Below are 25,464 nucleotides of genomic sequence, written 5' to 3' on the forward strand. Positions count from 1 at the left end.
CAGTGCAGCCCACTGAAAAATGTCTTCCTAGCCCTGTGTTAGTGATTGACGGGGTCTCAGGAATGAGAAGGCAGACTGGGTCTCTGCCCTTAATATGGAAACAGAGTCATAATAAAGTGTAATCAGGCTGGGACACTGGACACTCAGGACTGTGAACCAGAGGAGGGGGCCTAGTCCATTTTGGGGGGAGGGTGAGGGAAAAGCATCCAGGAAGGCTTTCTGGAGGAGGTGGTACCTCAGCCGACTCTCAAAAGCTGACTTAGCCAAGTGAGGAACAGGAGAAGGGTGTCCAGACTGATGGAACAGTATAAGTAAACGTACAGAGGATGAGACATCACAGACTGTTAAAGGAACAATTAACTAGCCATTCCAAGAGAGAGCCAGTCAGAGGGGCCACAAACATCTGGCTGGGGAACTCGGGCTTCACCTTGAGGGCATGGGGTGCCATGGATGACTTTAAAACAAGCGAGTACCTAGTTCATTCAGAGCACAAATGTTCCCCAGCTGCCCCCGACTCAGGTCTTAGGCCCACATCCTACTCCAAGAAGCCAAGCGTGCTCATCTGTGAATGGAGCCAGAGATGTCAAGGGGTCCAAGCTGGGTTAGGATTATCAAGCCTTAGATAATCAGAGTCAGTGGGTCAGAGTCAATGAGTTACCATATCCTAGCCCGTCCTTTGTTTTCTGAGGAAACTGAAGTCCAGAGATGGGCAGTGACTTACCCAAAGTGGCACAGCACAGGGGACTCGGCACCATCCTGCTGCTTTCCATCTGAGGTGCAGTCATCCTTGACATGTGCTCTGGTGACAGCAGCTCAGCGGGAGCTGCAAGCTGACCAGGGGGGATGGGGAGGTGCTGTGTGTGGAAGGAGGAGGAAGCGGGGCTGGCCAGCCGCCAAGGCTCACAACTGCTACCCCACGTTCCTTGGCCTCCCTGCCTCCACTTTGCTGGACTCAGCAGTTCTGGGGGCTCTAGTCAGAGGCTTCAGAGCCTCTCTCATGGGGTCTTGTCCCTATGCATAGCACCATTTGATCGGAAAAGGGGCAGAGATGAAGGCAGTAGGGAGACGCATCTCTGACCCAGCACAGGTTCTACGGTCTCCAGGTTCTGACCCCATCCTAAGAGACCCACAGGTTGCTGCCAGGCCCTCCACCCCCCAAGTCAGTTCCTGATCCCCCTGCTCTGTGAGGAAAAGACTTTCCTCCAGGAATACTATTTCCTCTTTCTGGAAATGTGGGAGGAATTACCATTCATTTCCTCTGGCTTCTCCTTCAAATATGTTCTCTTGTCCTCAGTCTCTCTGGGTCTTTCTCTTTCCCTCTCACCCCATCCTACACCCCCTCTCTCCTCCCTTCTCTCTCTCCTCCATCTTGCCTTGCCCATCCCCGCTTTCCTCACTGTTCCCTAACATCTCTTCCAGGAGCAGGAATGGGAAGAGAGGCCACAACCCAGGCACTTGATTTCCCCCATGCCCCCTCCAAAACACCTCTTTCGGGCCACTGCTCAGGGACCCCAGTGAAGCCTTTGCAATGGTTGTCAGGCTCATGCCCCCATTTGTGCCGTGGACTAGGTGGGGAGTGGAGGAGAACATCTGCAGCTCAACCCAGACCTGAGCCCACCACCGGGCCACCCATCCCTGCCTCACAGGCCCCGGAACATGTGGACAGGAAGGCTGGCTGTCCTTCCAGTCCTATCCTCCACCGGGGGCCCCCTAGATCCAGACAAAACACCAGGCAGATGCAGGGGAGCATCAGAAATGCTGTTTATTTCTCTGCCGCCCCCAGGCTGCCTGGTCTCTCTGGAGGGGCAGGCTACAAATGCATACCTGGAGAGGAAGGCAGGGCAGGTGTCCAGGATGGAGGGGCACACTGAAGGGAGGAAGGGTGAGGAGATGAATGACATTCTGGGTACTCCAGGACTGTCTGAGATGAGGGCAGAGCCTCCCAAGCCCCCAAGTCGTCAGAGAACACCTAAGGTCAGCAGGAGCTCAAGCAGGTCAGAGAGCCTCAAAGCCACGCCAGCCACTTCCGCTACATCCTACTCTACATCTCCTGTGCCCTGTCTGCTTCCGCCTACCTCCCTGCCAAGCCCCAAGCCCCAAGCCCCACCCATAGCCTTTGGCAGCTTGTCAGTCCCAGTGGCCAGAATTCCACCAGTGAGTCCCCCCGGGTTGGTTAGGGCACCGCCCTGTCAGCACGCTGCCCCGAGAAGGAAGCACGGGCATTGTGGTTAGCAGCAATGAGCACCGTAGACGGTGAGTTACGGGATCAAATTCTGTCCTAGTCACTAGCTTTGAGCAAGTCTAGAAGTTGGGGCAGTGAGTATTCCAGAAGAGATGAGAAAGGGAGGTAGGAAGATGGGAAGTCCCCAGGCTTCGAGAGTTGCCGAGCCCAGACCCCTGCAGCACTTGTAAGGGACGGCTGCAGAGTCAAAGGGCAGGAGTCAGCGAGGCCTTGGGCCTGCTCCAGCCCAGCCTGGGTGGGGATGGGGCTAGAAGGCAGTGAGGAAGAGGAGGAGGAGGCTCTGGCCCAGCAGAAGCAGCCCTGGGGGCTGCTTCCCAGAGACCCCTCCTCCTGCTGCTGCAGCCTCGGGGCCCCCAGTACGGCTGAGGTAGATGATGACGACGTTGTCCTCAGGACCCGACGGCTGCACCTCATTGTCAACCGTGTAGCAGCCCTTACCCTCGGCCGCTTTTCCATGGAACCTGCGCCCCAGTGCATCCTCGCCACCCTCGCCTGGTGTAGCCAGTGCCACGTTCACCGAGCTCTCCGCACTGCCCAGCTCGTTGGTGGCCAGGCAACTATAGGTGCCCTCCTCCAGCTTGCCAAAGTCGGGGATGAGCAGGCTGCCATTGGCAAAGGCCTGAAAGCGTGGCCGGCTGCTGGCTGCCAGGACACCGGGCAGGGCACGTCCATCGGCACCCACATTGGGGCTGGCAATCTCCACGGTGCCGCCGGGTGTCTGGATGTGCCAGTGAACCTGGGGGGCTGGCTGCCCATCCACGTCACAGTGGAGTGCCAGCACGAAGCCAGGACGCAGCTCGGCGCCGTCCTGGCTGGGCTGGTAAGTGAGCTGCACCGAGGGTGCCGAGCAAGGCAGCGGCAGCAGGCGGTTCAGCCGTGTGCCCTTGAGCACATGCGGTGAAGTGCAGGTGATGTTATCCTGCTCTGGGATGGACACAGCAGTGGTCAGGGCCCACGTCTTGAACCACACGATGCCGCAGGTACAGTCGAAGGGGTTATCGTTGATCTGCAGGTGGGACAGCGCGGTGAGCGGTGTGAAGGTGCCCTCTGCCAGTGTGTGCAAGCGGTTGTGATTGAGCTGCAGTGAGCGCAGGGCACGAAGGCTGCGGAAGGCGTCGCGGGGGATGAAGGTCAGCTCGTTGCTATCCATCTTGAGCAACTGGAGGGCGCTGAGGTTGTTCAGGTCGCTCCAGGCAAAGTCAGAGATGAGGTTGTGGCTGAGGTCCAGGCTCTTGAGCTGGCCCAGAGGGGCCAGGGCACCAGCGGCCACCCTGCGGATCTCATTGTGCGCCAGCCACAGCGACTGCAGCAGGGGCACCTCCCTGAAGGCGCCCTCTGGTAAGCTTGGCAGCCGGTTGGCCGACAGGCTTAACGTGGTCACGTTGGCTGGGAAGCCGGGTGGCACGGCCTCCAGGTCACGGTAGGCACAGTCGGCGATCTGGAAGCCGTACTTTTCCCCACAGTCGCAGGACTCGGGACAGGCCTGCACCAGGCCCACAAGGAACACCCAGCACAGCAGACGCAGCTCCTGCATCCTACCTCCTGCAGAGAAGGACATGCCACCAAGGTGACCCCGAGGACACGCAGAAGGCACTCATCCCTCTCAGCACCCTGACCTCAGCACCTCTCAGCTCTTCCCCATCAGAAGGACCTGCCAGCATCATCCAGCTAAGACCCAACACCACCTAGCCCACCACCCCCATTCTACAGGAGGGGAAACTGAGGCCCAAAGAAGGTCCAGGACTTGCCCGAGGTCATGCAGTCAGGAGCGGGTGAAGACCGGACGGAAGAGGACCCCAGCTCCTTCTCTGAGCAGAGAGCTCTCCCTGCATCGGCCAGCTCCGAGCTGACTTTATGGCTCAAGATCTGTTTTCCAGCCACCTCCTCCCCCCAGCACTCGGCAGAACCTCCCTCCTGCCCTCCCACATCCTGGCCGCAGTCCCTCCCACTAGAGCCCCCCATAGGTATGCTTTGCCCCGGGCCTAGACAAGGCCCCTTGTGCAGTGCACACCACCCCCATCCGCCCCACCCACCGCTCTCCCGTTCCTACCGGCCCGTGACCACAGCAGACACCAGACCCTTTCTACAGAATCACACCCTTGGCCTATTCGGTTCAAACTACGCCAGGCAGCTGCCTAAATAAACCCCTGCCAGGACCTCTCAGCTGGCTTGGGTGAGGCCAGTGGCTCAACCCAAATACTGCTGAGATTTCCAGGGCTGCGGTTGTTAGAGGGACTGAGGCCCCCTGGACAGATCCAAGCAAGGGATTGTCCCAAGCACCCCAAACCAACAGGAAAGTGCCCAGGGGAGCCCAGCCCCTGTGCCCGGCAGGCTGCCCTCTCCTCCCACTGGCCCTTGGAGCCCTCTTCCAGCTGGCTTACCTTCAAACTACTCTTTCTTAGTCAAGCAGAGCCTCTTCTAAGATGGGACCAAAAAAGCAACAAAGGAAGAGTTAGCCCTGGACAGTCTGCAGGGCCAAGGGAAGATGAAGATGTTGGAGGAAGGGGCAGCCTGGTCCCTGCCCCACCTTCAGTCTGCACACCTGGGCCTGCCCTTTCCTTATCCGGACAGGGTGCCTGAGACCGTCTGCTGAGAGGAGGCTACAGGAAGGGAGCCCAGGCAGCCCGTATACTTCCTCCTTCCAGCAAAACAACTGCTTCTCTGTAGCAACAAGGACCCGTGTTTCATAAGTGACACCAGAAACTTGAGGGGGAAAAGATGCCAAATTTTTTGATTTTTTTTTCTCTCTCTCACTCACTTTTAGCAGCTTCAACTTCCTTAAAGACACAGCGCTAGCTGGACAAGACCCAAGAAAAGATGTGGCCAGAAGGATTTCTATGGGGGGAAGGGTGAGAAACTGAATCCCGTGGAAGGTGGGAGACTTCTAATCTCACTTTGAACAAGAAAAAAATGTGCGGGGGTGGGGGGCATTCTCCAAGCTGAGACCGTGTGAGAGATTGTGTGTACACTTGTGTGTGCATGTCTGAGTGTGGGCGTGACATCTCTATGTGCAGATGAGTTTGTATGTGTGTTTGTGTGGATGTGGGTGTGAGACCATGTATGGGTGAATTTGTGTGTTTGGAAATGTTTGGGTGTGTGTATTTGTGTAGGTGTGAGGCTGAGTCTTTGTGTGTCTCTGTGTTTGTGTGGGTGTATGTGAGTCTGTATATTTGGGCATGTGTGTGTGTGCATGTTTATGTGTAGAAGTGAGTGTGCATATCTGTGACTGTGTGTCTGTGTGGGTGGTGGGTGTGTTCCAGTGAAAAGCTGAGGCCAAAGTGTATAAAACACCCACGATGCTCCAAAGCCTCAGTAAGAAGCCAAAATGTTAGAGCTGTTTTTGTAAGAAAACACATCCTCCTGGCCCGCCCGTGTCAGGCCTGCCTGCTGGCTCTGAGGCTGGGCTGCCCTAAACACATGTAGTCCCGGGAGGTCCCCAGGCTCCAAGGCTCCAGCCCTGGCTCCCCACTGGGCTGGAAGGGGGTGGGCGGGAGGCAGGGGTGTGGCTGGGCTCCAAGCGGGTAAAAGAAAGCTCCGGACAGGAACCAGCTGGGCTTCAGTTTCCAGACTGGGATTCTGAGACACTCAGGCTCACAGAGATGGTTCCATCACCCAGGACTATCCACCTGGCAGCCAGATGAGGTTGAAGGACATCGCTCCTTTTGGAATAGTCTCTCTGTGGCCTCCCAAGTGCCTGAAACCCCACCTTAGGTGCTGCCTGTCTGGGGACGCAGCGTCGCTCCCTGGGCTCTGCTGTTCCAACACTAGCATCCTCCAGGGGGAGGATACTTGCGTCCAGTTCTTTTTTTTTTTAATTTTATATTTTATACAGCAGGTTCTTATTAGTTACCCATTTTACACATATTAGTGTATATATGTCAATCCCAATCTCCCAATTCATCACACCACCACCACCACCCCCCTTTCCCCCCTTGGTGTCCATACGTTTGCTCTCTACATCCGTGCCTCTATTTCTGTCCTGCAAACCGGTTCATCTGTACCATTTTTCTAGATTCCACATATGTGCATTAATGTACGATATTTATTTTTCTCTTTTTGACTTATTTCACTCTGTATGATGGTCTCTAACTCCATCCATGTCTCTACAAATGACCCAGTTTTGTTCCTTTTTATGGCTGAGTAATATTCCATAGTATATATGTACCACATCTTCTTTATCCATTCCTCTGTTGATGGGCATTTAAGTTGCTTCCATGACCTGGCTATTGTAAATAGTGCTGCAATGAACACTGGGGTGCATGTGCCTTTTTGAATTATGGTTTTCTCTGGGTATATGTCCAGTAATGGGATTGCTGGGTCATATGGTAATTCTAGTTGTAGTTTTTTAAGGAACCTCCATACTGTTCTCCATAGTGGCTGTATCAATTTACATTCCCACCAACAGTGCAAGAGGGTTCCCTTTTCTCCACACCCTCTCCAGATTTATTGTTCGTAGATTTTCTGATGTGCATCCAGTTCTTGTTTCATGTGTATATATTGTATTTCTCTGACGTTAATAACAGCTTTTTTTTTAAGCTTCCTTCTATCTGCATTGTTGGTTTCTTCAAGTTGCATTTTTTTTCCTGTTAGCTTACTTATTTGGAACTGTCTTTCCTATTAGAGATTTTCTCAGTTAATTCACTTGACATAACTTTATTCTCATGTGTTTAATGGGAGACCCCTCTACTAGAGAGGAAGCCTGTTCAAGGCAGACACCTTGTCTTCCCTGTTGTTGTTTACCCCTGGCACAGAAAGGATGCTCAGTAAATACCCCTTGACTCAATGAATGGGTGAGTTGGGTGGGCATCAGCTGCCAGAAATGAAAGCACTTTGGAGGTCACCTTCTCCACCCCCTCATTTTACAGACAAGGACCCTGGGCCCAGACCGGTTTCCTCAGAACAGGACATGTTAAGAATATTTCATACAATGTGGGAGACCCACCCTCTGTTGGGTGAGTGAGCATGTTACCAGACTTCCTGGGGGTCCTTTCACCCCCATTCCCCATCATCAAAGACCTTGATGGCAGCCCAACACTAGGCTGCCCTTGGAATCCCATGCAGAACAGCCAGGGGTGGAGGCAGGGGGGAACGGGGTGGTGCTATGGCAGGAGAAGCAAGAGGGACCTGCCCACCCGGGCAGAACTGAGTCTGCACACATTGGTCACTGACAGCTCTTCCCCATCTGCCCAGATCCCGTCACCTCCTGAGGGTGCAGTGTGCCCCACCTCTACCAAGAAGGACAATAGGACAAGGGCCGTCAGGGTCCAGTGGCCCTCTACCAAGAAGCATGGTGTCCTCCAAGGCGCTTCACAGTGGGCCACGCAGGGCCACTCCCTGCCGAGCCTGAGAAGCGGTGGTACAACTCAGAGGACTGGGCTTATCAACTCCTAGGCAGCCACCGCCCCCACCCCCACCACCCTGCTCTCCCTGCACCGTCATCCCCTCTTCGACTGAAAGTTCTTCCTGAAAAGCCCATCCCACAGGAGATAATGCGAGCAGGCAAGGACACAAACTGGAGGTCGGCTCCCCTTCCTCTTCCCAGCCGGGAGCTCCCTGTGGACCTGGAGATGGGGGTCCTCGGTGAGTATGTGGATACCTTGACTGTCCCCAGATCACAGATGGAGGCCCAAAGGCCTATGGCTAGAGAGCTTCTCTCAGACCCTAAAACCCCTCCACCATCCCTGGATCCTCAGCAGCCCTGAAACGGTGGAAGGGAGAATTAGGAGGTGGGGAGCCGGAGGAAAGGAGTCAGGTCTGGGAGCCCATCCTGCCAGCCCCATCCTGGCTCCTGTGGGCCTCAGTGTAGAGTGACCAACAGTCCCAGGATGCGGGGCTTTCAGTGTTAAAATCCAGACAGTCCCAGGCCAACTGGGACAGTTGATCACTGTAGCAGGGGAGGTGGTGCTCACTTCTTCCCACAGAGTTTTTCTTTCTGCTCCCCCTTCCCCAGCCCCCCTCAGAAGCCCAGCCCTTTCTCCTCCCATTCCTCCTGCCTTCCCCTCCCACCAGGGTGGCCAATCCCTTTCCTGCTGCAGAGGCTCAGCCAGCCTGACTCCACCACCCCAAAGAGGCCTCACTCCAGCTGACCAGGGGGCCACGTCAGCTCTTCCTGGAAGGCAAAAAAAGATCCTGGAGAGAGAGAGAAAATAGAGTGAGAGGGACAGAGCCCAGCACAGAGGGAACTGGAGAGAAACTGAGAGGCTGAGAAAAGGGAGACAGAGATGGGGGAAGAGAGAAAGAAAGCAATCACCGACAGCCAGGGTTAGACCTGAAGGTAGAGAAAGGACGACACAGAAAAGGAGATGGAGAAAGAGGGTCCGCTGGGCCCTGAAATTGGCTCTGAGAAGGAGACCGTTGGTGCTCAGATGTGTGGCCAGCTGTGGTTGGGGGCTGTTGCCATCATGCGGAGAGGGCAGGTTGGTCTCGATCCCAACCCCACTTTCCCTCCCCACAGCTTGCTGGAATAATTGGGAGGAAGCTCAGAGGCTCCTGGCGGGACTTGGTTAAGCCTGTAGGTCTCCCAGGAGGAAGAGTCTGGCCTGGGCCATTGAGAATACAGTTTCTCTGTCCTATGTGGGAGTCAGATGAGATGGTCTGATGTCCTTCAACCCTGATGTTCCTGAATTTCTAATGCCTACCTTCACATGAGGAGTCTGCGTGCACTCGTGTGTTCACGCACAATCATTTCTGTTTGCACGCATGTGAGCCTGTGCTGATTTTCCATATGTGCTTGTTGGTGCACACACACTGCGGGTATGTGGGGATGGCTCGAGTGTCAGCACGTTGTGTGGGTTCCCGAGGCTGTGGGTAGGGCCGGCAGGCCAGGCCCCATCTCCTCCCCTGCATCAGCCTCAGCCCAGAGGCCCCAGCCCGGGCAGAGCCGGCCTGGCCCCTGGCTGACCCTACCACGATGCCCTCACTCCCGTTTCCTTTCCCACCCTCCACCTTCCTCTCCACACACCCCTCCCCTTCGCTCAGATGTGAGGGCCTCTTGGCTCTTCTCCAGTCTCCGTTCTTCAGACCTTGGAAACCAGGAGGTGCCTCTCTGATCTGCCCATGGCTACTTGTCTGGCCCCATCTCCACCCCGCTAACTGTGTCCAGCCTCACACATCACCTGCTCCCACGTTGGGGGCACTGCTCTTGCTCTTTTCTCAAACTGGACTCTGTAGGGCTCACTCCCTCTAGTCTATGGAGATTTTCAAACGCCAGCTCCCCAGATAGGCCTTCCCCAACCACCTTACATGATTAGCCTTTGTCACTCTGTCCCCTCACCCTGCTTTATTTGTCACTCTTCCTTTTTTTATTTTTTTTGCCATGCCGCTCGGCTGGCAGGATCTTAGCTCCCCGACCAGGGATTGAACCCAGGCCATGACAGTGAAATCACCGAGTCCTAACCGCTGGAACAGCGGGGAATTCCCCGTCCCTCTTCCTAACACTTACCTCTGACATACATGTGCGTGTAATTCTTTTCCATGTCCCCAGTCTGAATATGAGCTCCACGTGGGTGGGCACTTTGTCCTGTTCACTGCGATACCCCCAGTGCCTGCCAAAGGGTCAGCCACTTAGTAGGTGCTCGGTAAATAGTGTTGAATGAATGAATGAAGAAAAAGACCTCCAGTCTCCTAGCAGGAAGCCTCTGCCCCCCGGCCCTCCTCCACCTGCCCAGGGCCTCCCCAGCCCCTCCCTTCTGTGTGGCACTGCCCTCTCTGTCACTGGACACTCTCTAGCTGGCATTTCTGGTCCCTGCCTCCTAGTACCATCCTCACTGCCCTCTCCTGACCTTTCCCTTAGTTCGCAGGGGCCGTTTTCAGCAGCGGCACTAACTGCAGCATATTTCATTGGAATTATTTTTGTTCTTCTGCCCGCCAATCCCACAATTTCCAGAAATTCAGACCTTGGCCACACACCCAGGGCACACAGCAGATTTCCAGTTTTCAGCCCCAGGCCTTCTCAAAGGCTAGGGGTGGGACTGGGGAGTGCTGTGAATGAGTGAGCCTTTGAATTAAGGTTCTAGACTGGGACCAGAGATATAAGGTCAGGATCCCAGTCCCTAAGTAGCTATGGTGCACTGGAACAGGCCAAGGCCACTTGTTAGGGGTCAACTTGAAAGGCCAGGATTAGATGAGTAGATTTAGAGGGTGGGACGGAGGTAGTTTAACACCAGGTATGAAGCAGGGTCTGGGGTCTGAAATAGTAGCAATGGTCTCTGTGCCTTGTTGGAAAGTGCAGCAGAGGCAGTGGGCAGAGGACTAGAGAGTAATGCAAAGAGACAAAAGGAGAAATAGGGAGGCAAGGGCAGAGAGAGAAAAAGAAGAGAGAGGGGAGCAGGCAGGGAGGAGACGTGAGAGAACAGGGGTGGGAAAGGAAGGGCCAGCCAGGAGGAGCGTGGAGCATCTCACTGACAGCAGAAAGCCCTCAGGACACCCGCTTCTCATCAACAGGCCAGGCTGCAGCGAGGCTTCCATGCTATGCTGCTCCACACCAACCTGCAGAAAGAGGATGCAGTCAGGGCTACAGGCTTCTCCCAACCCTGAAGGGCTTCCTAGGGTATACAAGTGGGGAGCACCAGCTGGAGAAGGAGGGAGGAGAGGAGCTCCGGCCAAGGCTGCTGTCCACGGGGAGGCAGGGTCACAGGGCCCTGCTGACCTCGGCCCAAGGCCACCTCTCAGGGGAAGACAAGGAGACAGGAGGCCAGTCGGCCTGGGGAGGTGGCATTGGCTGCAAAGACCTCTGGGAGAGGGCCAGGCAGGACAGAATGCAGCACAGCATGGGGTGTAGGGAAGGTGTGTGAGCTGGGGATCAGGAAGACTTAAGGGAGGAACCTGGAACTTGAATACTTTTCATAACAAAGTAAAGAATGCAAATCAGGGCTTCCCTGGTGGTGCAGTGGTTAAGAATCCACCTGCCAAAGCAGGGGACACGGGTTCAAGCCCTGGTCTGGGAAGATCCCACATGCCACGGAGCAACTAAGCCTGTGCGCCACAACTACTGAGCCTGCTCTCTAGAGCCCGCAAACCACAACTACTGAAGCCCGTGTGCCACAACTACTGAAGCCCGCGGGCCTAGAGTCCGTGCTCCTCAACAAGAGAAGCCACCGCAACGAGAAGCCTGCGCACCGCAACAAAGAGTAGCCCCCGCTCTCAGTAACTAGAGAAAATGTGCGTGCAGCAGCGAAGACCCAATGCAGCCAAAAGTTAAATAAGTGAATAAATAAATAGATTAAAAATAAATAAATAAATAAAATGAAGAGGGTTAAAGAAACATGACAATTAAATGCAATGTAAAAAACAAACAAACAAAAAAGAATGCAAATCATACAACAGAAAATCAAATGGACAGAGAGGCTTAATGCAAAATACTACAGTCCTCTGCCTCCCACCCTTCCCTCCTCCATCCATTCCCCAGAGGCAACAACTTGGGGTGGTGTCTATTTTTAGTTCTGCTGTGGTTACACATATCGGGCCTGCCCAGAACATTTGCAGGACCTGGGGCAAAGGTACATTTGAGGGTGCACATAACATATGTCTAAATATTTAAAAGTTGTAAATCCTGCAAACTACATAATATGTTCTAGTCTCCTACCTTGACAAGTGTACCTTCATAGCCACTTGAAGGCCAAGTTCAACTTTAGCATTCTTGTGCTCCTTGGAGTCCCAGCCTAGAACTAGACAGGCAGGCAGAGGACCCCCCACCTACAGCTGTCCTATTTCTCTTCCCACCCCAGGCTCCATCCTGTATCACGAGGGGCCCTAGGGTAGGGAAGTGAACACCGCAGCCCTCACACCCAAGTTCTGTCCACATTCCCTACCTCCCTCGAACTGACTCAGGCCTAGGGGTACACACACCCTGGTGTAGTTCTGCCTGGGGAGGAGTGGTCAGGGTGAAAAGATTTACAGAGGCCCTGGAAGCAGGCTCAGGCCGTTTCATTTGGGCAGAGAATCCCATGGCCCCAGCTCCAGAATTTGAGGTGTAGGATCTAGGTGGAAAAGTCCCCTTGAAAGGCAAGTCTCAGGTAGGAATGCCAGATAAAATACAGGACACCCAGTTAGACAACAATAATATTTTAGTATAAGTGTGGCCCCAAGATTACATGGGACATACTTATACTGAAAAAAAAAGACCCTATTTGTTATCTAAAATTCTTCTAAACCTGGCACTGTAGGGTAGAGTCAGGGCCAAGCCCTCTAAAGCATGGGGCTCAGGGCTGGGGCCCCACTGCCTGGAATGAAGTGATATTGATATGCATAAGTCTAAATTATATGCATAGAATACCTTGTCTTGATACAGAAACTTTTAGACAATATCTATGACTCTTTGCTATGCGTTGAATTGTATTCCCTCCAAAAAGATATGTTGAAGTCCCCCAGTACCTCAGAATGTGACGTTTGGAAATAGAGTCTTTAAAGAAATAATCAATTTAAAATGAAGGCATTAATGTGGGCCCTAATCCAATAAAATTGGCGTCCTTATTAAAAAAAGGGACACAGAGGAAACACCATATAAAGACACAAGGGAGGATGCCTTGTGAAGGTGAAGGCAAATATTAGAGTGATGCATCTACAAGCCAAGAAACCGCAAAAGTTACCAGCAAACCCCAGAAGCTAGGAGCCATAGAGCAGGTGTTCCCTCACGGTCTCGGAGGATCCAGCCCTGCTGACACCTTGGTCTCAGACTTCCAGCCTCCAGCACTGTGAGACAGTAAACTTCTGTTGTTTAAGCCACCTGGGTTTTGGTGCTTTGTTGTGACAGCCTTAGGAAACGAATACACTGTTCTATGGAAAATCACGTTTTAGCTCACTTATATGCTCCCATTCTTCTCTCCCCCATTCCTCCTGAGTTTTGCTAGTTAAAATAGTTTTGGTTCTTCTATTGGTTACATTTGTGCTCTAAACACTATATCTTCCTTCCTACTCTATAGAGTGGAGATACCATCTAATGCCTTCCCACTATATAAAATGAGAAATTTACCACTCCTACCTCTCCTCTTCCCCTCCCCCCATTCATCTGCCTCTCAACCTGTGTGTAATAGTCTTACGTTTCAAAAGATGATAATATTTGAATGCTGTTTTGAAGTCATAATTATGACAGTTGCATTTTGTCTTTAGATCGGCTTTAAAAGTTAAAAAAATCAATAAACCAATATTACTATGAGTATAGTCCACTGCTGAGCGAAGGAATATGTACCCAAGGATTATATTTCCTTCCCTTCCAATCCAGTGTCGTGATGCCCAGGCCACTCAAAGCGTGGCTAAGAATGCATCAAGGTCACATGTATTCAATTTCCTTAGGCTCCATCAACTACTCAAAGGCTCGCCATATTTTCATTTGCTTTATATTTGGGTGATGGCTGTTTTGTACAGCTTTTGATTTTCCTGGAGTTTCTAATTGCTTTCTTTATTCTTATTGTCAAAAGAATAATGTGCCCTCACCAAATTCTAAAAATGACCCAGCTTTGTATACGTCTCCTTGTGCTGACATTGCCTCATATTAAAAGCCCCTACTTTCCTTAATGACTCGCTTTATTGACATACGAGCTTCTTCTGTTTATTTTTGCTTTGCAAGCAGCTGGAAGCCCTTTGAAACTCTGAAGCCTTGTCAGTTATAGATCCCAGAATGAGACCGGGCTTGAGAGGGCATCTCATCAAACAGCCCATTTGAAGCTTCATGCTCCACCCCGATACTCCAACATAACATTCCCTCTGGAACACCATCAATGCTAGGGAAGTTTCTATTCCAAGGAGGCCCATCGCTTTGGAGAATTTTGAGGGTCCCCTTCTTGGAAGAACTCCAACCATCATTAGTGTTTTCTGGAGCCCTTTGCCCAGTCCCAGCTCAGTGACTGACCTCAGGAAATGCCCGGCCTCTTGGTTTATATTTGTCTTCCCCCTTCATGAGGGTCTCACATGAGAGAAACCCAACTGTCCACCCGGGAAAATGAGAGATCTTCACTGGCTCTTCTCCCTACCACTTCCCATTGGGCACTTTGGTCTTTTAGCCCATGAGACCTCTTTCCCAAGCAGGAAGGCTGGTTGGAGTGGGAAAGGGGCAGAGAGGAGATGGGGGGGGCACCTCGATTCATCAGCTCCTCTTTAGGGTGTGTGAGCCATTAGGCTGGGGGTTACCCCAAATGTCAGAGTGGGGACATTGTACTCAGAGGCAGCAACACCTACACCTATCTTTTCCAGGCCGTTCCTCTGATGATTCTAGAGAAGAATCCGCCAGTTGGGGCTGGAAAGGGGTTTGAAAAAAAGTCATTAATTATACCGCTGTTTTTAACCTTTTTTTTCCCTACTTGAAAAAAATTAATTAATTATACCCCTGTTTTTAACCTTTTTTTTTCCTACTTGAGGCAGGAATTACCAATGATTTTTGATTATGACCAAAAATCATATCTACCGGGTTTTTTTTTTTTTTTTTTTTTTCGGTACGCGGGCCTCTCAGTGCCGCGGCCCCTCCTGCTGCGGAGCACAGGCTCAGCGGCCATGGCTCACGGGCCCAGCCGCTCCGTGGCATGTGGGATCTTCCCGGACCGGGGCACGAACCCGTGTCCCCTGCATCGGCAGGTGGACTCTCAACCACTGCGCCACCAGGGAAGCCCCAAAAGGTAGGTATTTTTATTGCCCATTCTAGAGAAGGGACCACTGAGGCTGAGGTTAAGGAATTTGTCAATGTCCCTTTGCTTAGGAAATAAGGGGACCAGAGTTCAAACCCACCTCTGTCTGGTTCTCAAGGAACCCAACAGGCTGGATTGGTTGTGGCTTCAGCAGGAAAGGGGAAGATAAAAGACATGAAGGTGGAATTTGACCAAAATGCCAAGCCCCCAGAGGACCAGTGGGAGGAAGGGAGCCAGACCCAGCCTGCCCGTTGGCTTTTCTCTTGTGGATACCTAGGAGCCGGTGCAGAAGCTTGGATGTGAGCGCTACAGGATAAGAGCTGGGATTTATGAATTCAGCATCTGGTGCAGATGAGACAGATTAGAAAGGGGGAGAGAAGGGGGAGGGAGGTACAGGGAGAGTTGTTAGAAGGCTGTGTCAATCGCCCAGAGAAGAAGCAGTAGGAAGGGGGGAGCAGTGGAGTGGGCAGGGGTGAGAGGTGGTGAGGAAAAGACCAAATGGGCCACAAGTTGGACCTGGGGTGAGCAAAGGGGCTTTCCCTGGGCTGGCAGACAGGGCAGTCACTGCTTCTGGGCGAGGTTCACAAAGGGATGGTGAGAGAGAGTAGCTTAAGCAGTCCATAGACCCTCATGCATTCATTTCACTGTATCTCCTGGGCTCCTGTGATAAGGCAGCAGCGAGCCAGCTTCTGGGGATAGAGAGCAGGCAACGAGGTTGACAGCAGGCTGCCTTCATGGAGCTTAGGGATGCCTCTGAGAGAGAACTTTCTGAACAAGAGTTCTCCGCTCCCCTCCCCCATTCCTTCTTTTCTCTTTGAGAATTTTCAGGGCTGCGGGTGTGAGCTTCTGGGGGAAGGGAGAGTCTGGCTGTTCCCCCTTCCTGTTCTTCCCCAACCACAAGCTGACTCTTTACCCAAAATATGCTCCAAGTCACATACATTCCCCAGGGCCCTTTCCACACCTGTCCCATTCTCCAGTTTCACCGGGGGACTTTTCTTTATGTTTTCTTTTTGTCTCAGTTCCATTCGAGGCAGTTGTGAATGTCCATCAAAATGACTGCTGTAAAATGTTAAAGTAATGAAGTAGCACTATTCATCTATTAAAATGGCTGAAAAAGGAAAATTTTTTAAACCTCTAAAATTATCAGGTGCTAGCTGGGATGCAGAGCAACTCATACATTTCTGGGGGAATGCAAAATGGTACAGCCACTTTGGAAAACAATATGGGAGTTTATATTTACTGTACAACCTATCAATTCTACTCTTAGGGTTACTCAAGAAAAATAAAAATATATGTTCATACAAAACCCTGCATACATATGTTTAAAATAGCATCATTCATAATCACCCCAAACTGAAACAACACGAATGTCCATCAGCTAGTGAATGAATTAAAAGAAACATCAGGGGAATATCTGTAATATGGAGTACTTCCAAGCAATAAAAAGGATTGAACAACTGATACACACAACATGGATGAATCTCAGAAGGATTATGCCGAATGACAAACAAGATGACCAACTTTTTAGAAAGACAACCCAAGACAGTTATGCCATGCCAGACCAAAAAAAGAAAAAAAATTCATAATAATATAATATGTAATAAATAGACACAGATGAGCTATTACTTTTTAAATTTTACTATACAAATATAAAAATAGGTGCTTATTTGAAATTAGGTATCATTCTGTATTGTTTACTTTCTGCTACATAAATGCTATTATTTAAACAAAACAATTAATAATAGCTATTAGTGGTAATAGTAGAACTAATTGACATATGTATGAGAAAAAAATAATATTTTCATACTCTTTCTATCCTCTGATACAGCAATTTATTTTAACTTTTAAACTCTATTATATATTTAAATTTTATAGACTAGGGACTTGCTTGGTGGTGCAGTGGTTAAGAATCCATCTGCCAATGCAGGGGATACGGGTTCGAGCCCTGGTCCGGGAATATCCCACATGCCGCGGAGCAACTAAGCCTGTGCTCCACAACTACTGAGCCTGTGCTCTAGAGCCCACGAGCCACAACTGCTGAAGCCCACATGCCTAGAGCCCATGCTCCACAACAAGAGAAGCCACCACAATGAGAAGCCCGCGCTCCGCAACTAGAGAGTACCCCGCACGCAGCCACGAAGACCCAACGCAGCAAAAATAAATAAACTTATTTTTTAAAATTTTATAGACTAATTACTGTATATTCTTAAGATACATACATGTAACACTTCTAAAAAGGAACATATAAATATTATAGTATCAGTTAAACAGATATTACCTATATTTAATAAAAAGTAACAACGTATTTCCTTCTGTCCCATGCTATGGTGGCATATTTTTACTCTTTCAGCTTTCTTTTCCAGTAACACCTCTCTGAATTGCTTGCAGTCTTTATGACATCCTTCTTTTCCTTTATGTAGTGGTAAAATGGAATAGAGACAAATGTACACTTTGACCTGCAGCTCTGCTTTTATCAAGCCCGCACTACACTGGTTCCTAGTGTCAGCTCCATGTGATGACATCATGCTAGAGAGCCTCTCAAGAAAAGTGTTTGAGACTGCAATACTTAGGATTTAACTTATTAGCATCAGCAGATTTTTAGACTTGTAGGAATTAATCTCCACCTCTCCAAAAATGCCCATGCTCTTTGTATGTACAGGCTCATTTTGGGAGACTAGCTGTTTGTCAATCAGGTCCTTTGTGTCCATAAATTCCTCCTATAAGCTCTCCATGTCTAAAATGTCCATCATTTTAAAACATCTTGAAGCACATCAAATGTCATTGCAAGTTAAACCTCTTTTCTCAGGAAAAATAGTTTTAAAGCACAGAGGCAATTTGAACTTGTGAAATTGAACTTGGATTTCAAATAAGTGACAGCAAAGGAATCGAGAAAGTCCTCTTCAACTTGGCTGTCCTTTACTGATGATAATTTTTTGAGTTCTGAAGCAATCTTACTTCCAAGAAATGAGTCTTTTTTTTTTTTTTTTTGAAGACGTTGGGGGTAGGAGTTTATTAATTAATTAATTTATTTTTTCTCTGTTGGGTCTTCGTTTCTGTGCAAGGGCTTCCTCCAGTTGTGGCAAGTGGGGGCCACTCTTCATCGCGGTGCGCGGGCCTCTCACTATCGGCCTCTCTTGTTGCAGAGCATAGGCTCCAGACGCGCAGGCTCAGTAGTTGTGGCTCACGGGCCTAGTTGCTCTGCAGCATGTGGGATCCTCCCAGCCCAAGGCTCGAACCTGTGTCCCCTGCATTAGCAGGCAGATTCTCAACCACTGCGCCACCAGGGAAGCCCCAATGAGTCATTTTTTTCACTGGATGAGTTTTTGTCCAACCTACACCTGAATGGAACTAGTCAGGTGCCCTCAGTTCATCCTCTTCTGCAGCCTCTTCAAAGATAATCAAACAATTTTGGAGAAATGGCATATAGATTTCCATTTCACAGTAACCCCTTTCTCCACTCTCATCCTCAATGTAATTTTATTTTTTATTTTTGGCCAAGCCAAGCGGCTTATGAGATTTCAGTTCCCCGACCAGGGATTGAACCTGGGCCATGGCAGTGAAAACCCGGAATCCTAACCACTAGGCCACCAGGGAACTCCCTCTCAATGTACTTCTAAATTAGAGAAGGACATCCTTCTGGACCCACACTTGGAAAATATTATTTTACAGCAAGCCAACGTTTTAACGTCTATTCTATAAAACATCTTGTAAGCATATGTCTAAGGAGGCTATCTCCTTCTGCTTCTATAAATGAAAAATGTCATTAAGTGCTTCTTCATGCTTTCAGGAGATGGAAAAGTGACCTAAAATTTCATTATGAAAATCTCAATATCATAGGTAAGCAAATCAGATCTCTTTTTAGCAGTGTCATGTAAAAGGTGTGTAGGACATTTAGCTGATAAGATTTTAAAATTTTTCTTTGGTGAGAAATTTTTCTTTGGTTCATAGACTGAATGGAATTTTCCAACATTTACATTTGCACCATTTGCCAATATGCAGACAGATGAGCAAAGTTAGCATTTGGGTAAGATAATCTTTTTTTTTTTTTTTTAAAGAAGATGTTGGGGGTAGAAGTTTATTAATTTATGTATTTATTTTTGCTGTGTTGGGTCTTTGTTTCTGTGCGAGGGCTTTCTCTAGTTGTGGCAAGCAGGGGCCACTCTTCATCGCGGTGCGTGGGCCTCTCTTGTTGCGGAGCACAAGCTCCAGACGCACAGGCTCAGTAGTGGTGGCTCATGGGCCCAGCTGGTCCACGGCATGTGGGATCCTCCCAGACCAGGGCTCGAACCCGTGTCCCCTGCATTAGCAGGCAGATTCTCAACCGCTGCGCCACCAGGGAAGCCCGGTAACAATCTTTTGTTTCATATAATCTGTGATTTCTCTAAGATCTTCAGAGAAATCCGGAAAACAGTTTAAAACTCTATCTTTCAACTCAAAATACCTTGGAGCTTGGGAGAGCCTGTTTTGGTTGCCATGTTCAGAGCGCTGCTTGATACGCTACAGAATGTGTGCTTGTTGGAACAGCTTACAGAATCAGTTCTGCCCTGCAAAGGGCCGACACATCTGTTAAGCAAAATTTCCTGGGCTTCCCTGGTGGCGCAGTGGTTGAGAGTCTGCCTGCCGATGCAGGGGACACGGGTTCGTGCCTCAGTCCGGGAAGATCCCACATGCCACAGAGCGGCTAGGCCCATGAGTCATGGCCGCTGAGCCTGCGCGTCCGGAGCCTGTGCTCCGCAACAGGAGAGGCCACAGCAGTGGGAGGCCCGCGTACGGCAAAAAAAAAAAAAAAAAAAAAAAAAAAATTCCCCATTTGTTTCCCCAAAGGACATTTTTGTCACAACCTCTGAATCAGGAAATGTAACTTTACTTAGTTTCACAAGGCAATCGAGAAAACAATACAATAATCAGAATTCATTTGTGTGATGTGCCCAGTCTAATTCAGTGGCTGCTGTGTTCACTTGAGCATTAGTGTCTTTTGGGAGATGAAAAATTTTGATTGATTCAGAAGTACCTGTCTCATCCCAGACTTGTAAACAGATCCCTCCCTCCCCAGCCAGGCTGCTGCACTCAGCCTGTACGGTACTCCGCATTGCAAGGACCACAGAAGATCATCTCTTGGAACAAAACAAGAGTGTGTCATCTCCCCAAACTAGAGCTGGGTTTCAGAGTGACTTTTCTAGAGTGATGCACAGCTGGTCAACTGTGTAGCTGGAAAGGTAGGAGGTGATGCTGTAATCAGTGTAGCTGCTTCTGAGCCTTACACATGACTGAGAGAAGAGGGGGAGCATTCAGCAATGTGAGCGATAGAAGGATTTCACTAACATAATATCCTCAATTCTCTGCATGGGGGAGGTGGGCGGGGAGAGTGAGCAGATGCAGCTACTGGAATATAGCCCACATTGATGGAAGAGGGAGCACGTTGGGTGCACAGATCAGTTGCACCTTTGTCATCAGTTACCCATGGGCAGGCCTCTCTCTGCTCCATTCAGCTGCTCCTCCCCTACCGTCCCACTGGGGAACAAGAAGATGCTCTGTCAGAGTGGGTTGGACCAGGCAGAGGTCAGCTGTTTGGAAACAGGCTAGGCCACCAGACTACAGGTTAGCTACAAGTGAGGTCAGTGGGAGGAGAAAAGTAAGCCCCGCCTGCGGCCTGATCACAGAGAGCCCACACCAGGTGACGGCGAAATATCTCTTGCTGTTAATAATTACATTGTCTCTAGCTGTTCTAGGAACAGCTCAGAGAAGGAACAATCAGCTAAAATGGATTTAAATGATTTTTTTCATTTAAATCATCTCATTTAAATCAAGTAAAGGGAAGAGAAAAATCCATCAAAATTAACATCAGAGCATAAAAATGCATGGAGATGGGTGTTTGCAAAACCTCTCCGTGGGGAAAACCAGCGACTGGGGATGTTTAGTGACTAGGGACATTCATGTGTGCCCAAATTGCTTTGGACAAATCTACTTTTTTGCCACAGCGGAATGCTGGTTCAGTTAGACAATGTCATTTTTCTATGCCTCTCAGAGTTACAGACACCAAGGAGCTGGTGGAGATGTGGGATTTGTCAGAGGACAGAAATGGGATCCAGAAATAGTCCAGAGCCAGTCAAGAGTGATGAAAAGATAAACAAGGCCTGACAAAGCCACCAAGGGAATGGGAACTTGCCTTAGCAGCAGCTCTGGGGGAAGGGTGAATAGATTTTAGCCCACGGGGCTTTGTCAAAAGCAGCTGAGACTAACAGAGCAGCTTCCTGCCTCACTCACTAGGTTGGGCCAGGCTGCTCTTGAAACACACATATGCATCTAGTTGCAAGAAGTTGGAGACTGTAAACATGGAGAAAGCAAGGCAAAGGTGACAGGGAACTCAAGTAAGTGGCAAAAATGTTTGCATCTCTAGCTATTGTTTTGGCTTTATGTGAGACTGTCATCTTTAACCATGTGACTCCACTATTGTCACCCAGTCACTCCTGTCTCCTGCAGGAGCAAGGACTTTAGAGATCTTCTTCCAAATGATGTAGCTCTTTTAAGTAACAATATTTCCCACTCTGTGACTACGCATATTTCCAAGGTAGAGGATGTGTTTCCAGATCTCTGGTAGTTACAGCTGTGAATGGGCAGAATCTAGCTTGTAGGACAAAGGGGGACGAGGGACAAGGCACCAGGTCTCCCAGCCTCCTTCTCTGTCTCCTGAGTTGAGCAACTATTTGTTCATTCATTCATTCATTCATTCATCCATTCAGGAAACACATATTTAGTACATCATGTTTAAGAGCAGTCTAAGTTCTTGGAAAGAAAAGTAAGGGGACTATTCCTTCTACCCTTAAGGAGTATACCTTCCAGGTTTCTGATGTTATGCAGGTTTTTGGTCTCAGCAAATGATGACTATATCTTGTCAAATAAACACAAATCCATGGGCTTCTCCAGTGGCGCAGTGGTTAAGAATCCGGCTGCCAATGCAGGCAACAAAGGTTCGAGCCCTGATCAAGGAAGATCCCACATGCTGCGGAGCAACTAAGCCCATGCTCCACAAATACTGAGCCTGCATGCCACAACTACTGAAGCCCATGCGCCTAGAGCCCATGCTCCGCAACAAGAGAAGCCACCACAATGAGAAGCCCACGTACCGCAATGAAGAGTAGCCCCCTGCTCACTGCAACTAGAGAAAGCCCGTGCATAGCAACGAAGATCCAGTGCAGCCAAAAATAAAATAAATAAATTTATTAAACAATAAATAAATAAATAAATAAAATAGGCAGTTTAAAAAGCACACACACACATCCAGACTTAGGTAAGAGACTTAGATAGAGACTTTAATTAGAAAGACTATTGCAATAGGGAGAACACTTGCATCTCAGAAATCTGCAAATGTCTTAAAATCAAACAGAAAAAGGGTTTTCTTTTATAGGGTAGAGGAGAGGCAAGTATAGATAAGCAGAATCTTTGGAGGGAAAGGCGAAATACCAGTGAGGTTTGGCAGGAAAAATGTTCCGTTGTGGTCGGGCAATTCTCAGGAGAGGCTGATGGTGGGAGGCATATCCCAGTGTTTTTGTGCTTGCTCAAGCTTGGGGGAAAGCAGGGTTCAGGGGCCTGGAGTGAAGAGAGAAGCCTGCCTAAAGTGTGGTCAAGATAAAGCAGAGGTTAACCAAGAGGCAACTGTGGACCCTTGGTCCATCTGCAGACACTTTTTTTTTTTTTTAATGTTGGGGGTAGGAGTTAATTAATTAATTAATTAATTAATTAATTAATTAATTTTTTTGTGGTACGCGGGCCTCTCACTGTTGTGGCCTCTCCCATTGTGGAGCACAGGCTCTGGACACGCAGGCTCAGCAACCATGGCTCACGGGCCCAGCCGCTCCGCGGCATGTGGGATCTTCCCGGACTGGGGCACGAACCCGTGTGCCCTGCATCGGCAGGCGGACGGACTCTTAACCACTGCGCCACCAGGGTAGCCCCAATTTATTTATTTATTTTTGCTGTGTTGGGTCTTCGTTTCCGTGCGAGGGCTTTCTCTAGTTGTGGTAAGTGGGGGCCACTCTTCATCGTGGCGCACGGGTCTCTCACTATCGCAGCCTCTCTTGTTGCAGAGCACAGGCTCCAGACGTGCAGGCTCAGTAGTTGTGGCTCACGGGCCTAGTTGCTCCATGGCATGTGGGATCTTCCTAGACCAGGGCTCGAACCCGTGTCCCCTGCATTAGCAGGCAGATTCTCAACCACTGCGCCACCAGGGAAGCCCTCTGCAGACACTTTTGATAAGTGTCGGGTGGGTGGCCGAAGTCCAAGACCAGTGTTGATGAGCTGCCCTCCTGCCATTTTCCAATAACAATCCACTCACACACCCACACACGGACAGACCCATAGGGCTCCTATCCTGTGGTGATTTTGATTGCTTTACTCTATATTTTATATTTTTCTAGGACACAAGCAGTAGCTTTGCTTCCAATGGGTAAAATTCAACCTAGTTATCACCAAAGCACACCCTATAGCCAAAGTAAATGAGGAAACAGGTTCAGATACATTCTTCTGTCTCCTGGATAGAAAAGTCAGAAGAATGAGAATAGAATTTGTAACTTTCAAATCATGAGAAGAAAAATAAAATAAATAAAATTGACCAATCTAACAAAAGGCAAGAAATAAGGAGGAGAAAAAGGCAAGAAAAAAAAAAAAGCATGGTAGAGAGAAAACTCAAAATAAGGTATTAGGAAGAGATATGAACATATCATTAAGTACAATAAATTATGAACAATTTGTTATCAAAGAAAAGAAAGGTGTTCAATCTGGATTTTGAAAATCCAGTTACATGTAATTGTGTGATTTACAAGTGTTCAGTTATCTATTGCTCCATGACAAACTACTCCAAAACTTAGTGGTTAAAGACAAAAATGTTTCTCACAATCTTGTGGGTTGGCGATCTGGGCAGTTCTGCTGGTCTTGCCTGGGATCACTCACGCGGCTGCCGCCAGCGGACAGCTCGACTGGCGCTGGAGAGTCTGGGATGTCCTCAGTCCATGCGTGGCGGTTGGTAATGGCTGTTGGCTGGGTCTCCTCAGTTCTCTTCTGCATGACCTCTCATCCTGCTGGAGGGTGGGTGGGGCTTCTTCACAGCATGATGATCATGGGGTTTCCGGGGGGAAAAGAGGGAGCTGCAAGGCCTCTTAAGACCCAATCTCAGAAGTCACAGGTCACTTCTGCCACATTCTATTGGTCAAAGCAGTCACAAGTCCAGCTCATGCTGGTTGGTGTTAGGAGTGACTGCAGGAATATCTGGGATCAGTTTAAGAATGTATTGAGCTGGGGATACATTTAGTTTGGGTTCAGTGACATATATATGTTTATGTGGTTTTCAGTCACTTCCTTATGCAATTGTGATTGTTCACATCTGATTGTAAAAATTATGTTTGGGAATATTCCCATCACCCACTGGGCCGACTTACCTGGCACTGTGACTGGAAGGTGCAAGGCCAAACATTTTATCATGATATGAATCTGTTCTATGGCATCTGGCAATTACATATGTGGGCAGAAGAGAAAAAACAAGGTTTGAGGTGTATGGAGCCAAAAGCTGGTCTGTGGAAAATTCTTCCCATCATCAGACTTATAAAATTGTAAGAAGAGAGTTCAGTTCTCACTGAAGCTTGGTCAATGCCAATGGTCAATCTTGTCCGGAATATATTCAATATTGCAAAATAGACCAATACCTTCCAAATACTAAGGGAAAATAATCTCAAACTTAGAATTCCATACCCAGCCAAATTATTGATTAAATGTCAGGGCACATTTCTTTTTTCTTTTTGAGTGGGAATCACATGAGATGAAATTTATCAGAGTCCCTGTGTCTGTGGGACACAAAACTATAATAGTATTATAAATGTCAAGTCCACTCATGTGAGGTTGTGTGTTTTATGAATCTCAACTGGAAATAATAGAAAATGAATTTTGATCAAACATGCTACAGGAAAGACTGAAGTACCTTTTTATTCTCTCAATGGGAAATATAAAATGTTACAAAATCATTACCACTATGAAGCACTGGTGGCTTTGGAATGTGTGGACTTGGCCAGGCTGAACTGTTCCCCAGAATTCCCTTTCTTATATGTCTCCGTTTAGGGTGACCACAAGAGATATTTTGGAGGGAGATTTAGAGAGCCAGAGGGAAGCAGCAGCTACTTTGTAGCTCACACACATTGCTGCTTTCCAGCTGGCTCACCTCCTTGGTGTGGGGCAGCTGCCGGGCAGGCAACTGCTCCACCTTCTCCTAGATCCTCTTCAGCATCTCCAACTCCTGAGTCAGCTGTGTTTTTAGCTCTGCGAGGTACAGTACCAGCTTCCCCCACAGGACATCCACACCATCAAGGTTGGAGACAATTCCAGTCTGTCCTTGTGGGTCCCAGCTTATGCTCTTGGGTGCCAGCTTGTCCTTGCTCTCCCCGTTTACATCCAACTACCTTTCCACCCTGCCTGCCCTGCAAATTTCAAGGTCCAGCTGCGGATGCAAAGGCAACAGTCATATAAAGCATGTTTAACCAGCTCCCACAGTGTGCAAGGTCAAAGCCCTGTAACAGATCCACAGATAGATAGATAGATAGATAAGATACATATATGGACAGTTAG

The 25,464-nt window shown here is 49.2% G+C and overlaps 1 protein-coding gene across 1 annotated transcript; it reads right to left on the bottom strand.

The window, feature by feature from the left end:
- Positions 1–1,766: 1,766 nt before the first annotated feature.
- ISLR (immunoglobulin superfamily containing leucine rich repeat) lies at positions 1,767–4,890 on the bottom strand. Its single transcript, XM_060095164.1, has 2 exons — positions 4,624–4,890; positions 1,767–3,784 (listed from the first exon to the last, which is right to left on the bottom strand). Exon 2 carries the CDS (start codon positions 3,774–3,776, stop codon positions 2,490–2,492), a length of 1,287 nt encoding a protein of 428 aa, XP_059951147.1. The 5' UTR covers positions 3,777–3,784; positions 4,624–4,890; the 3' UTR covers positions 1,767–2,489.
- Between the last annotated feature and the right edge of the window lie 20,574 nt (positions 4,891–25,464).

Source organism: Mesoplodon densirostris, chromosome 4 (genome assembly GCF_025265405.1).
Source record: "Mesoplodon densirostris isolate mMesDen1 chromosome 4, mMesDen1 primary haplotype, whole genome shotgun sequence".
Taxonomy (NCBI): Eukaryota; Metazoa; Chordata; class Mammalia; order Artiodactyla; family Ziphiidae; genus Mesoplodon; species Mesoplodon densirostris.